Source organism: Mus caroli, unplaced genomic scaffold (assembly GCF_978045245.1).
Source record: "Mus caroli unplaced genomic scaffold, Mus_caroli_1 scaffold_9, whole genome shotgun sequence".
NCBI classification, from domain to species: Eukaryota; Metazoa; Chordata; class Mammalia; order Rodentia; family Muridae; genus Mus; species Mus caroli.
The window spans coordinates 74,822,359-74,834,559 of NW_028227264.1; the positions used below are offsets into that span (position 1 = coordinate 74,822,359).

At 44.5% G+C, this 12,201-nt stretch overlaps 1 protein-coding gene across 2 annotated transcripts in view; it reads left to right on the forward strand.

The window, feature by feature from the left end:
• Mcm3ap (minichromosome maintenance complex component 3 associated protein) overlaps positions 1 to 1,760 on the forward strand; it is a 52,608-nt gene extending 50,848 nt beyond the window's left edge. For both annotated transcript variants that reach the window (XM_021173990.3, XM_021173988.3), the window contains exon 29: positions 1,482 to 1,760. In XM_021173990.3, the coding sequence (XP_021029649.1) occupies positions 1,482 to 1,643 (162 nt within the window). In that variant the 3' untranslated portion in view covers positions 1,644 to 1,760. The remainder of the gene's footprint in view (positions 1 to 1,481) is intronic.
• Positions 1,761 to 12,201: the final 10,441 nt, after the last annotated feature.

Genomic DNA, 12,201 nt, shown 5'->3' on the forward strand with positions numbered 1-12,201 from the left:
ACTACTCCTACTTTCACCATTTGCTGTGTTCCCACAATTCATTAAACTCTGAACACTCAAGTGCTTTTCTAGTCTGAAGTTCCAGAGGCCATGCACAATCCTCCAAAATACATTCTCAGGTCTGTCACAGTAATGCCCCAAGGCCTGGTAACTAATTTCTTAATTAGAGCTTCTATTCCTGTCATAAAACACCATGACTATAAGCAACGAAAGGGTTTATAGTCCATCCAAAGAAGTTAGGACAGGAACTCAAGCAAGGCAGGAACCTGGAGGCAGGAGCTGAGGCAGAAGCCATGGAGGGTCCTGCTTACTGGCTTGTTTCCATGGCTTGCTCAGCTTGCTTTCTTATAGAATCCAGGACAGCTGGTCTAGGGGTGGCCCCACCCACAATAAGGCCCTGCCACCTTAATCAGAATTGCCACAGGTTTGCCCCCAGGCCAGTCTTATGGGGGCATTTTCTCTATTGAGATTTTCTTTTCCACAATACTACCTAGCTTGAAACTAACCAGCACTGCTAGGCGGTGGACGCAGCTTCAATTCCAGCACTTGGAAGGCACAGGCAGTTGAACTTGAGGCCAGCCTTGTCAACAAACCAAGTTCCAGGACAGCCAGGGCTACACAAAGAAACTCTGTCTCAGAAAATAGAATAAAACAAAAACAAACCAGCACACACAGGAACAGTAGCTCTTGTCTGTGGGGCCACATAACTATCTGAACCTTGACCAGACTCCGTTCTGGGATTAACTTTCCCTAAGGAAAATTAATAAGGGAAGAAGATGAGCTCACAGAAGTAAATTTCACATTAGAGTAGTATTTTCAAAGCCAGATCATCCAGGCCCCAGAGCGCCTCTATGTTTTTCTTGGCGGATAAGGAAGCAGAAAGAGTTTATCTGAAGGATCATGCCGTGGGGCAGGGGCAAAAGGTGTTTCTGGAATGGCTTAGGAAATCTCACAGAAGGAAGGCAGAGTACGACAGCATACTGTTCCCATTGATGAGTTTGCTTAATCCTTTAAAATACTCTTCTCTCTGACTTATTGTGAGGCATGGTGGTGTACACTCGTAATCCCAGCACTTGGAGATGGATGGAAGCAGGAAGATCAGGAGTTCAAGGCCAGCCTCTACTATGTAGCAAGTTTGAGGCTATCTCAAACTATATTCCACCCTTTTTCAACCCCACTCTACCAGCTCCCCAAATTTATATTCTGACTAATTCTCTCTAAAGACATTGCCAGATAGTTAACAAAGTTTAATGTACAAAAGTCTTCACAATGGAATTGATTATATGTCTAATCAATAAATGACTCAAGGCGGGAACTTGGTTAAGCTCCGTAGAATACTGGCTATTTTTGTGTAGCAGATTAGGCTGGCAAGATGGAGGCGAGGGTTCTGTTGAGCCCAAGAGGCTCTAAGGGTGTGAGCATGGATCTGATGTGACTGCCGCCACACATGACTACGTCTTGCTTCTTTTTTACTCAATTAGAATTCAGGGACAGGAGGAGAGCAGTTGAGGTTCTCAGAGGCATCAGATTCATCCCTGACGGAAAAGCTGAAACTCCTGGAAAGGCTGATCCAGAGCTCAAGGGCGGAAGAAGCAGCCTCCGAGCTGCACCTCTCTGCACTGCTGGAGATGGTGGACATGTAGCCGTCTGACGGGAGAGGGATCTCCAATTCATAATGCTTTGTCTGTATTCAATTGTGTTATAGATGCTGTTGGAAATGCGACTATTAATTATGCAAATAAACTTTTTGAATCATTCCAGAGCCTTCTAGTTTTATGACTGAAGGCTATGTGATGTCTTTAGTAGTAGTTTTTTTTTTTGGTTTTTTTTGGTTTTTTTTTTGTGACCTTAGATGTTTTTCTCTCACACACACCGGAAAATACTCAGAGGGAGTTTTTGTAACTTTCTGGTTTTCCGTATACACATATTTTGAGACTTTCATGTGTGAGTGTACTGTAATCTGTAATTAGATCATTTCTACCCCTCCCCCTCCACACTCTGGGACTCATGACCTATTCTTCTATAATTGTTACATATACATACGTCTACTGAGTCTATTCAATGTTGCTTGAATGCATATGTACTTAGGGATGGCCATATGGGATTGGAGAACCTATCAGAGACCTACCTGGAAAAAACTGATTCTCCCTCCCTTGGTAATCCATTGACTGCTTATTCTGTTTATAATAGATAATTCTCTTAGTAAAGTCACTGTCCCTGGTGTCTTAGCTATCAGAAATGCAGGGACAAGTAAGACACAGGGTCCTCACTGCAAGGTCAACTCTGCTCATCAGGAGAGCCAACATACATACATACATACATACATACATACATACATACAAACAAACAAAATACATATATACATCGTAGTAGTATACATAGAATGTAGTACATACATTGAATGTAGTAGTGTCCATGAGAGGGCATGATGAACGCCTTGAGGCACCAGTTGGTTGTGCGACCAAATGGCTGGCGCAGGCCAGCAGGCTCTCACTACCCTCAGAGGGCCATGGGGATTAGTTGTGGAAAAACATTAGAAGTGACCTGATCCTATTTTCTCTTCAAAATAACACGTGGAAGAGGTTGGTGAGATGGCTTGCCACATTACACTTGTTCTTGCTGAAGAACCTGTGGTTTCCAGAAGACCTGACATCCTCTCTTGACCTCTGTGGCACCACACCTGTCTGTGCACTACAGGAATGCAGAACACCCATGCACATAAATATATCAAATGGCATTTTGCAAGGAATGGAAGATGTACTAATAAAATTAGCGACGGTCACTTCTCTTAAACTGTGCACTAAGCATTCCCAGACTACTGTCCTGTAGCCCCCGAGTCTGTTCAAGAGGAGTATGCAGGATCTCTGGTCCTTGTTCAGCTCACTGTGTAAAAAGCCCCGAGTCTGTTCAAGAGGAGTATGCAGGGTCTCTGGTCCTTGTTCAGCTCACTGTGTAAAAAGCCCCGAGTCTGTTCAAGAGGAGTTTGCAGGGTCTCTGGTCCTTGTTCAGCTCACTGTAAAAAGCCCCTGAGTCTGTTCAAGAGGAGTATGCAGGGTCTCTGGTCCTTGTTCAGCTCACTGTGTAAAAAGCCCCTGAGTCTGTTCAAGAGGAGTTTGCAGGGTCTCTGGTCCTCGTTCAGCTCACTGTGTAAAAAGCCCCGAGTCTGTTCAAGAGGAGTTTGCAGGGTCTCTGGTCCTTGTTCAGCTCACTGTGTAAAAAGCCCCTGAGTCTGTTCAAGAGGAGTATGCAGGGTCTCTGGTCCTTGTTCAGCTCACTGTGTAAAAAGCCCCTGAGTCTGTTCAAGAGGAGTTTGCAGGGTCTCTGGTCCTCGTTCAGCTCACTGTGTAAAAAGCCCCGAGTCTGTTCAAGAGGAGTATGCAGGGTCTCTGGTCCTTGTTCAGCTCACTGTGTAAAAAGCCCTGGAAGAAATCTGCTCTGGCCATCTTCAAAACTACCAGTAAAGCTTCCCGCTACCCGCCCTGTGACCCTCCAAATACTACATCTTTTAGACTTTACAATTTTTTTTGTCCTATGTATGTTAATAACTTTACGTTCTGTATGTGTATGGGCAAGTGTGTGCCAGTGCACATGTGAAGGCCAAGCTGTCCTCTGACTTCCATACATATGAATGAGGAAGCACATCAGGAAATTTCCGGAGTCAGTTCTCTCCTTCCACCATATGCAACCGGGAACTGAACTCACATCATTGGGCTTGGAGGCAAGCAGCCTTACCCCCTGAGCCAACTTGCTGGCACAAATCTTTGTGTGTGTGTGTGTGTGTGTGTGTGTGTGTGTGTGTGTGTTGTGTGCGTTCTTGCATCCATGAAGGGCTTAGAGAACAACTTTTAGACTTCTCCCCTTCCATCCTCATTGAGGCAGGGTCTCTCATTTATGTGCTGTACAGTATATCTCAGGCTAGCTGATCCTTGTGCTTCCAGCCAATTATTTTTTTTTAAATTCATTTTATATGTCTTGAGTGTTTCACCTGCATGCACACTTGTGTACCATGTGCATACCTAGTGCCCATAGAGGCAGAAGAGGGTGTCTGATTCCCTGAAACTGGAGTTATATAGAGTTGTAAGCCACCACCTGGGTATTGAGACTCAAACCCAGGTCCTCCAGAAGAGCAGCTAGTGTTTGTAACCACCAAGCCAGGTCTCCAGTTCTTCCAGTCAATTCTTGTCTCTATCTCCATTTTCATATTAGGAGTGTCAGGCTCACAGGATAGACACCACTGCTTCCTGTGTGTTTGCGGGATCACACACAGGTTATTAGTTGTGTAGCATGTACTTTTACCTGCTGAGCCATCGCCCCAAGTTTTTCCCCTCTTCAGTGGCTCACTGTTTATCAAGAAAGACTTGATGTTATTTTAAGCATTTATTTATTGCGTGTGTTACTTTTCTGTTGCTGTAATAAGGCACCATACATAGTACATACATTTATTGGGGATGTTTAGAGAGTATGTAGGATGTTTGGGAGTATAGCAGGCAGTAGGAAGGCAGGCATGGTGCTGGAGTAGTAGCTAAGGGTTTTCATCTTGATCCACAAGCAGGCAACAGAGCTAACTGGAAGTAGCCCAGGCTTTTGAAAACTCACCCCCCTCACCCCAGTGACACACCTCCTCCAACAAGGCCACACCTCCTCCAACAAGGCCACACCTCCTCCAACAAGGCCACACCTCCTAATCCTTCCTAAACAGTTCCACCAACAGGGGCTCAAGTACTCAAGTGCAGAAGTCAAGGGAAACTGCAATTTTGTCCTACCATGTAGGTTCTGAATTAGCCTACGGCTTTTATGGTTGGGGGCAAGCAGTTCTGTCTGCTTTGTCATCCTGTAGGCTCCTTAACCTTGTTACTCCTTAACCTTGCTTTAATAGTGACATTCTTTTCCTGCCTCCAGCCTCCCAGCCCAGAGAGGGTAGTGGTGGAGTCACAGAGTAGGACTCTGGTGATGGCTTTAGTCTGAGGTCTTTCCAGCTCTCTATCTGGACTGAAATGCTGACAATAACTTCTAAAAGGTCCTAGAAACTTTCTTGCTTTTTGAGGGTAAAAGACTTAGGTGATTAACACCTGTAGCCTAACAGTGGAGGATTAAGCAGTGCGGCCTTTGTTCTATCTCAGCAGGAACTGCTGGGCTCTAATCTTCAGCCTGCTAGTCAGAAGTCAGGAAGAAAAGGGGACACTTAGAAAAGTGATTATGGTACTTATTACTAAGTTGTAAAAAGTTTCCTATGAAAGCTATCTAAGGGGAAAAGCAGAAAGATCCTAATCTGGGAAAGGGAAAAATTCTTCTAAGTGAGGAAAGGCAAAAAATTCTCCTCTTTTGATTCTCTTCATCTCTTTGTCCTCAGTACTTATACACCTTTCAGAATACATGATCACATGTCACAAAGTTCATCACCAGGTCACATACAAAATCAAATCATAAATTGAAATAGAAGTTTACAACAGCAAATGTTTCCATGCAGCCGGGTGTGGTGGCGCACGCCTTTAATCCCAGCACTTGGGAGGCAGAGGCAGGCGGATTTCTGAGTTCGAGGCCAGCCTGGTCTACAAAGTGAGTTCCAGGACAGCCAGGGCTATACAGAGAAACCCTGTCTCGAAAAACCAAAAAAAAAAAAAAAAAAAAAATGTTTCCATGCATATCCATTAGGAGTAATTATCTGGCTAAACATCCACCACCTGTCTCAGCTGCACAGGTTCACTGGAGGTTTAAAACCATAACTAAGTTATTAGTGAAGTTTTGTATAGATAAACCCAGTCAATATTTTATCTTCTGTCCTAGCACCTATAATAAATCATTAGTTCTATTTTTATGGCCTTTGGTTAATTGTTTTATAACCTCTTGGAATATGCTCTGAGTAGGAGAAAGTCTGGTTACTAAGAGCAATTAACTGGTGCCACTTGGGAGACTGGCAGAGTTCTCACTGAAGTTTTGACTACCAGAAAAGGACCTGATAGCAGTCCGCTATAAAAGAGCTTAATAATCACATATAATTCTAGGAATTCTTTTTTTTTTTTTTTTTTTTTTTGAGACAGGGTTTCTCTGTATAGCCCTGGCTGTCCTGGAACTCACTTTGTAGACCAGGCTGTCCTCGAACTCAGAAATCCACCTGCCTCTGCCTCCCAAGTGCTGGGATTAAAGGCGTGCGCCACCACTGCCCGGCCAATTTTAGGCATTCGTATGAGATCATCATTAAGACTTAAGTCATCTATTTGTTTATATAGCATCACTACAAGACAGTAGGGTCTGCAGAGATCTGCTCCAAAGGGGTGTGCTACTACTTAGTGATTGTTATATATATTTAATAATAACAGGAAAAGCATATTAATAGCAGGAATCTTTCCTAAAATAATCCCTTATAGCCTTGTTTAATAAGGGTGTACCTGTCACAGATTATATAATAATCCAAAGCAGGCCATTTCAGGATGATCACCTGCTAGTTATTAGCTTGTCCCATTATGGCTCCTAACATTTTCCTACAATAAAAGTACTATCTGTCCTACAATGTATATCACACATACATATATGCCTATATTTTCTCTACTACGTGTCTTTTTCGTCAGTTCAATGTTGGCTGAATTCGAAGTTCAGGCTGACTTTATGTTTCCTCGTAGCAGCTGAATCTGTTACTGATTCATGACTTAATTTCACTCTGGTGCAATTTTGGCTTTCCCTGCCTTGTTTTATTCTATGTTCTTGCCACTACTTCACCCAAACTCTCAGCCCACCGAACACAGCCTTGTTTGTAAGGTAGAGTTCTAGTTCCGTTTTCTCATGACCACCCTCTGGGAACCATAGCTCTCTGTAACGGCTTTTGCATCCAGAATGTCTTTATTTCTCCTTATATTTGATTCAATATTTCAGTGAGAGTAACATTTTAGATTGGCAATTATTACCTTTTAGTCTTGTTTCTTGAAAAGAGGTTTAAAGCCGGGCGTGGTGGCGCACGCCTTTAATCCCAGCACTTGGGAGGCAGAGGCAGGCGGATTTCTGAGTTTGAGGCCAGCCTGGTCTACAGAGTGAGTTCTAGGACAGCCAGGGCTACACAGAGAAACCCTGTCTCTAACCCGCCCCCCCAAAAAAGAAGAGGTTTAAAAATATTTAAAGTTGGGTGGGTTGGTGAGCAGGGGGAGGGGGAGAGGATAGGGGGGGGTTTGGAGGGAAAACCAGGAAAGGTGATAAAATTTGAAATGTAAATAAAGAAAATATCTAAAAAATATTTAAAATTATTTTTTATTCCTCTGTGTGTGTGTGTGTGTGTGTGTGTGTGTGTGTGGTGTGTGGGGCATGCATGCCACTGAGTGTACATGGAGATCAGAGGGCAACTTTGTGTAGTCGATTCTTCTACCCAGGCTTGTACATCATGTGCCTTTAGCCATGCCCACTAAGCCGTCTTGCAGGCCCTTTCTTGAAATTTCTAAGATCATTTCTGGGGCTGGTGTGTGGACTTCTAGAAATTGGGGCACAAAGTGAGGATGAGTATGATCAAAACACATCATATACATTTGTGAAGTTAAAATTTAAAATACTGTATTACATCACTTCTGTCCATGGTATTTTCAAATGTCTCAACTCTCTGCCCTCTATTAGGTTTTTTTTCCCTAACTCATATTACTATTAAACAAACTTATTCTAAACATAATAGCTTTAAAATGAGGAGTCCCCTGGGCAGCTTTTTCTTGGCACTTGTCTTGTAGTTTAGTGAGGTAATGCCAAGACACAGACGTCTGATGGTTCTGTTGGGCTTCATGTCCATGGGTGGGCAGAGGGGTTCTTGCTGGGTTTCCCTCTACTGCTTGCTCATGCATGCTGACAATGGAGCTCTGAATCAGGGAGCAAAGTCTACCCACTGAGGATTTCTCTAGTTTTTCTACTAGTCCCCAATGCCTGGAGGTCTTTCTTCTTTTTGTGTGTGCATGTGTTCATGTGAGTATGTGCATATGTGTACGTCTGCATCCTTACATGTATGAGGGTTAGATGTGGACCATGAAGTCTTCCTTGTTTGCTTTCTGTTTTTGGAGACCGGGTTTCTCACTGGCCCTGAGCTCATCATCTCCTTTAGCCTGGCTGGCTAACGACTTGTTCTGTTTCTGCTCCTCCAGCACTGGGTCTGTAGAGATGTGCTACTCGGTTTGGTTTACATGTGGATGGCAGGGAGCCAAACTCTAGTCCTTGAGCTTGTGAGCTAGGCACAGAAATGAGCTATCTCATCAACGCACTCCCTGCTCTCCCCCCTCCCACCTCTGTCTTTCCCTCTGGTGATCATACTATGTAACTCGGGCTGGCCAGAATCACAATTCTCCTGCCTCTGAAGTGTTGAAATTATACCCACGTGCCACCATGCCCAATGCACTACAGACCAGTTGCCTTAGGGAAATCTTGACTCCTGTCTCAGGCTAGCTGTTGGAATGTGAGAGGGAGGACTGGATTCCCCCTATGAATGCAAATTTTCAATTTCTCTGGTTTTGATGATATCCAGCTATGCCTCATCTGCCTTTTACTCAGCTGCTCCAGGCTTCCACCCAGTCAGAACACTAAAACTATGATAATGGGGGGTTGGAGAGATGGCTCAGCGGTTAAGAGCACCGACTGCTCTTCCAGAGGTCCTGAGTTCAATTCCCAGCAACCACATGGTGGCTCACAACCATCTGCAATGTGATCTGATCCCCTCTTCTGCTGGGTCTGAAGACAGCTACAGTGTACTCATACATAAAATAAATAAATAAATCTTAAAAAAAAAAAAAAAAAAAAAACAGCCGGGCATGGTGGCGCATGCCTTTAATCCCAGCACTTGGGAGGGAAGCAGAGGCAGGCAGATTTCTGAGTTCGAGGCCAGCCTGGTCTACAAAGTGAGTTCCAGGATAGCCAGGGCTACACAGAGAAACCCTGTCTCAACCCCCCCCCCCCAAAAAAAAAACAAAAACAAAAACAAAACAAAAAAAACCCAAAAAACAAAAAAACCAACCTATGATAATGTTCCTTCCAGGTTTTCACTGCTCCCTCCAGATTCTGTTAATTCAAGGGTTCGAAGCCGGGCGTGGTGGCGCACGCCTTTAATCCCAGCACTTGGGAGGCAGAGGCAGGCGAATTTCTGAGTTCAAGGCCAGCCTGGTCTACAGAGTGAGTTCCAGGACAGCCAGGGCTATACAGAGAAACCCTGCCTCAAAAAAAAAAAAAAAAAACAAAAAAACAATTCAAGGGTTCGTTCCCTGGCGAGAACTGTCATTTCTTGCTGGCTTTAGCTACACATAGAGGTTTCCATTTTCTCTGACTTGCTGAATCAGTCATTCCTCCATCTACTTCTAGTCTTTATAATTTTCTTTAACATATTTTCTAAAATCCAGAGCTTCATACATGCATATTGTGTGTTTTGAGTGAGTCCACCCCTCATTCCCTCCCTTCCGGATCCTCTCCTATCTCCCCCGTTCCTTTTCACTTCTGTCCTGGGTTTTTAATGTCTTTGTCTTTGGACTGGGACGTGGGCAGGAAACAGAAATCAACATCTATGTCCAGCCTGGTGTTTTTAAACAGAAATATCTTTCTTTTCCTGTCGTCTCTGACTCCTAAGGCAGCTCCTAGGTCAGTAACTAATCATTCCCCCACGTCCAATCAGCAAGTACCGCAACCCCATTTTGTAATCTCTTCAGAGCCTGTAATTATTTCCCCCACAGGGAATCAGCAAGTACCAGCAACCCCATTTTATAGTCTCCCCAGAGTCAGTAGTTAATCACTTCCCCCACATCTAATCAGCAATTGCCACAGCTCCATCTTGGGCTCCCTTCAGGGCTTCAGTGGGATGAGGTCTTCACTTGCCTTCTTTGACCCTATTCCCTTAGTTTTCCTCCTCGGTGGAGCAGGAAAGTCGAGCTTCTCTGTTCAGTTTCTAGTCGATCTTATCGAACCTCATGATTTCAAATGCCACCTGATGACTCTCAGATTTCTTTATCTAGCCTTGTTCTCTTTTCTGAATACCAGTCTCCTTAAAACTACTTAAACTCAGACGCCTAATATTTGTCAAAATGAATTCTCAGTGAAATTTCCAAGCTCCTCTGATCTTTCCTAACTTCTACATACAGATAAGACTTTCCCCCTTGGCCTGTCTTGAAACCCTTAGGCTCCAGGGTTTCCCAATCTTCATATAGCTAAGAACATTGCCTTCCTGGTCAATGGAAGCTCACTCTACACCCAGTTGTCCGGGTCCCAAACCCTAGAGCCTTCTGTATTTAGTTTATAGAATAAGCTCAATATGGTAAAAGTCGTGACAAACATTTCTTACAACTGTCTCTAGAAATCAACATATGTGAATTAGCAGGTGGAGTTCACACTTTTCTCTCTTAGATATTAGAAAGCATATTACTTTATTCATAAGATGTCTAGTCCAGGAAAATATCAACCTAACTTCTTTTGCAGCTGATAGCTCTGCCATCTGTCTAGCTTTGCCATTCAAGTCTGAGGTTCCGTATGGACCAGAATTCTTTTTTTTTTTTTTCCCAATTTCTCATGTTCTGACACAAAAAGGACTTCCCTGGAAAACACTCTAGCTTTTTTCTCCAGGGAAAGAGAGTGACTTGTTTAGTGAATTTGGGAGAACAGCATCCAGTGTGCTAGGCTTCCCTGGGCATCTTTTTTTGGGTCTTCTTATTGGCATACTATGCTTACATGGTTCTTGGTGGGTCAGCTCCCAAAGGCTTCAGTTGTTCGCCTGGCTTAGAAGCTGAGACATGTGTAAGGGAAAAGAAGTCATTATAAAGCAGTTAGCCAGCCCTGTTCAAACTGACTTTTCTTTTTCTTTTTTCTTTTTTCTTTTTTTTTTTTTTTTTGGTTTTTCGAGACAGGGTTTCTCTGTATAGCCCTGGCTGTCCTGGAACTCACTCTGTAGACCAGGCTGGCCTCGAACTCAGAAATCCGCCTGCCTCTGCCTCCCGAGTGCTAGGATTAAAGGCGTGTGCCACCACGCCTGGCTCAAACTGACTTTTCTATTGTGAATTTTTAAAACTTAATGTGTACGGGTGTTTTAACCAGCATGTATGTATTTACATCTCACGCATGCCTGGTGACTGAGGAGGTCAGAAAATGGCATTAGATTCCTTGAAACTGGAGTTATAGATGGCTGTGAGTCACCATGTGGGTGCTAGAAACCAATTCCAGGTCCTCTGACAGAGCAGCGAGTGCTCTTAAGCACTGGACTTAAGTATTGGGCTCCAGTCCCCAAATCAATAGTCTGAGGCAAGGCTCAGTTAAAATGCCTTGTCTTATATCTTTATAAGTTTCTAAACTGGGCAAAGAAGTTAAGTGTTCTTGACTAGCCATCTAAAATTCGATTTTCCATCTAGGGAAGGTGTTGGGTGTTCTTTGCCTCTTCTTCCTTCTCTGATTTATGGTTCATGGCCCCTTCCTTGGCAGCGTTTTGAGGGCTAGGTGTAGGGAGGCTAACGGGTTTAGGTAGTTGTAAGTAGGTCAGCACTCTGTAGGACACACTGTACCGCTGGGAGTTCTTGGAATTATATTTTTCCCATCTCTGGTCATCATTCCTGCATGCCAGCAATGCTTCTCAAATACTGTCTATTCAAATGTTCTCCATTGCACGTCTCTAGTAGATTCTGCCGGCATACCACAGGCTTTCCTGCTTCCCTCTCTACTGTCAAACATAATCAAGGCTTTTCCCCCTTTAACTTGTAGGACCCCAAGCTCCAGGTATCCTAAGAGTAGTCTTGTGGCTAAGGAAGTGGAATTCTACCTGCTAATGGGAGTCAGAACACAGCCCTCCGCACACTCTGCAGCTGCTCCCTGTGAGGAGCCTGTGCTGGCTTTCTGAGAACACTACTCTGACCCTCTTCCCAACCACGTGTCATCATAGATTCCTCCTCCCTTCACGCGGGTCAAGGCCCCTGCCCCATGATGGTCCATGTGGTGCCTCGGATCAACGCTAGTTTCACCTCAGGTCACTCATGCCTCTTCCGTACTTCTGAAGCACTCGTGGTTTCCGCGGCCTCTTTCCTGCATGTCGGAGGGGCTATTTTTCACCAACCCTGTAGGTATCCCGGCTCAGAACACCCAGACCAGAACTCCAAGGCTGTCATCAATAAGGATCTAGAGGGGCCGGCCCCGCCCCGCCCCCATCCCGCCCCGCCCCTCCAACAGGCCTGCCCCTCCCACAGGCCCGCCTCTCTCATAGGCCCCGCCCCCAAAGCGCTTCCC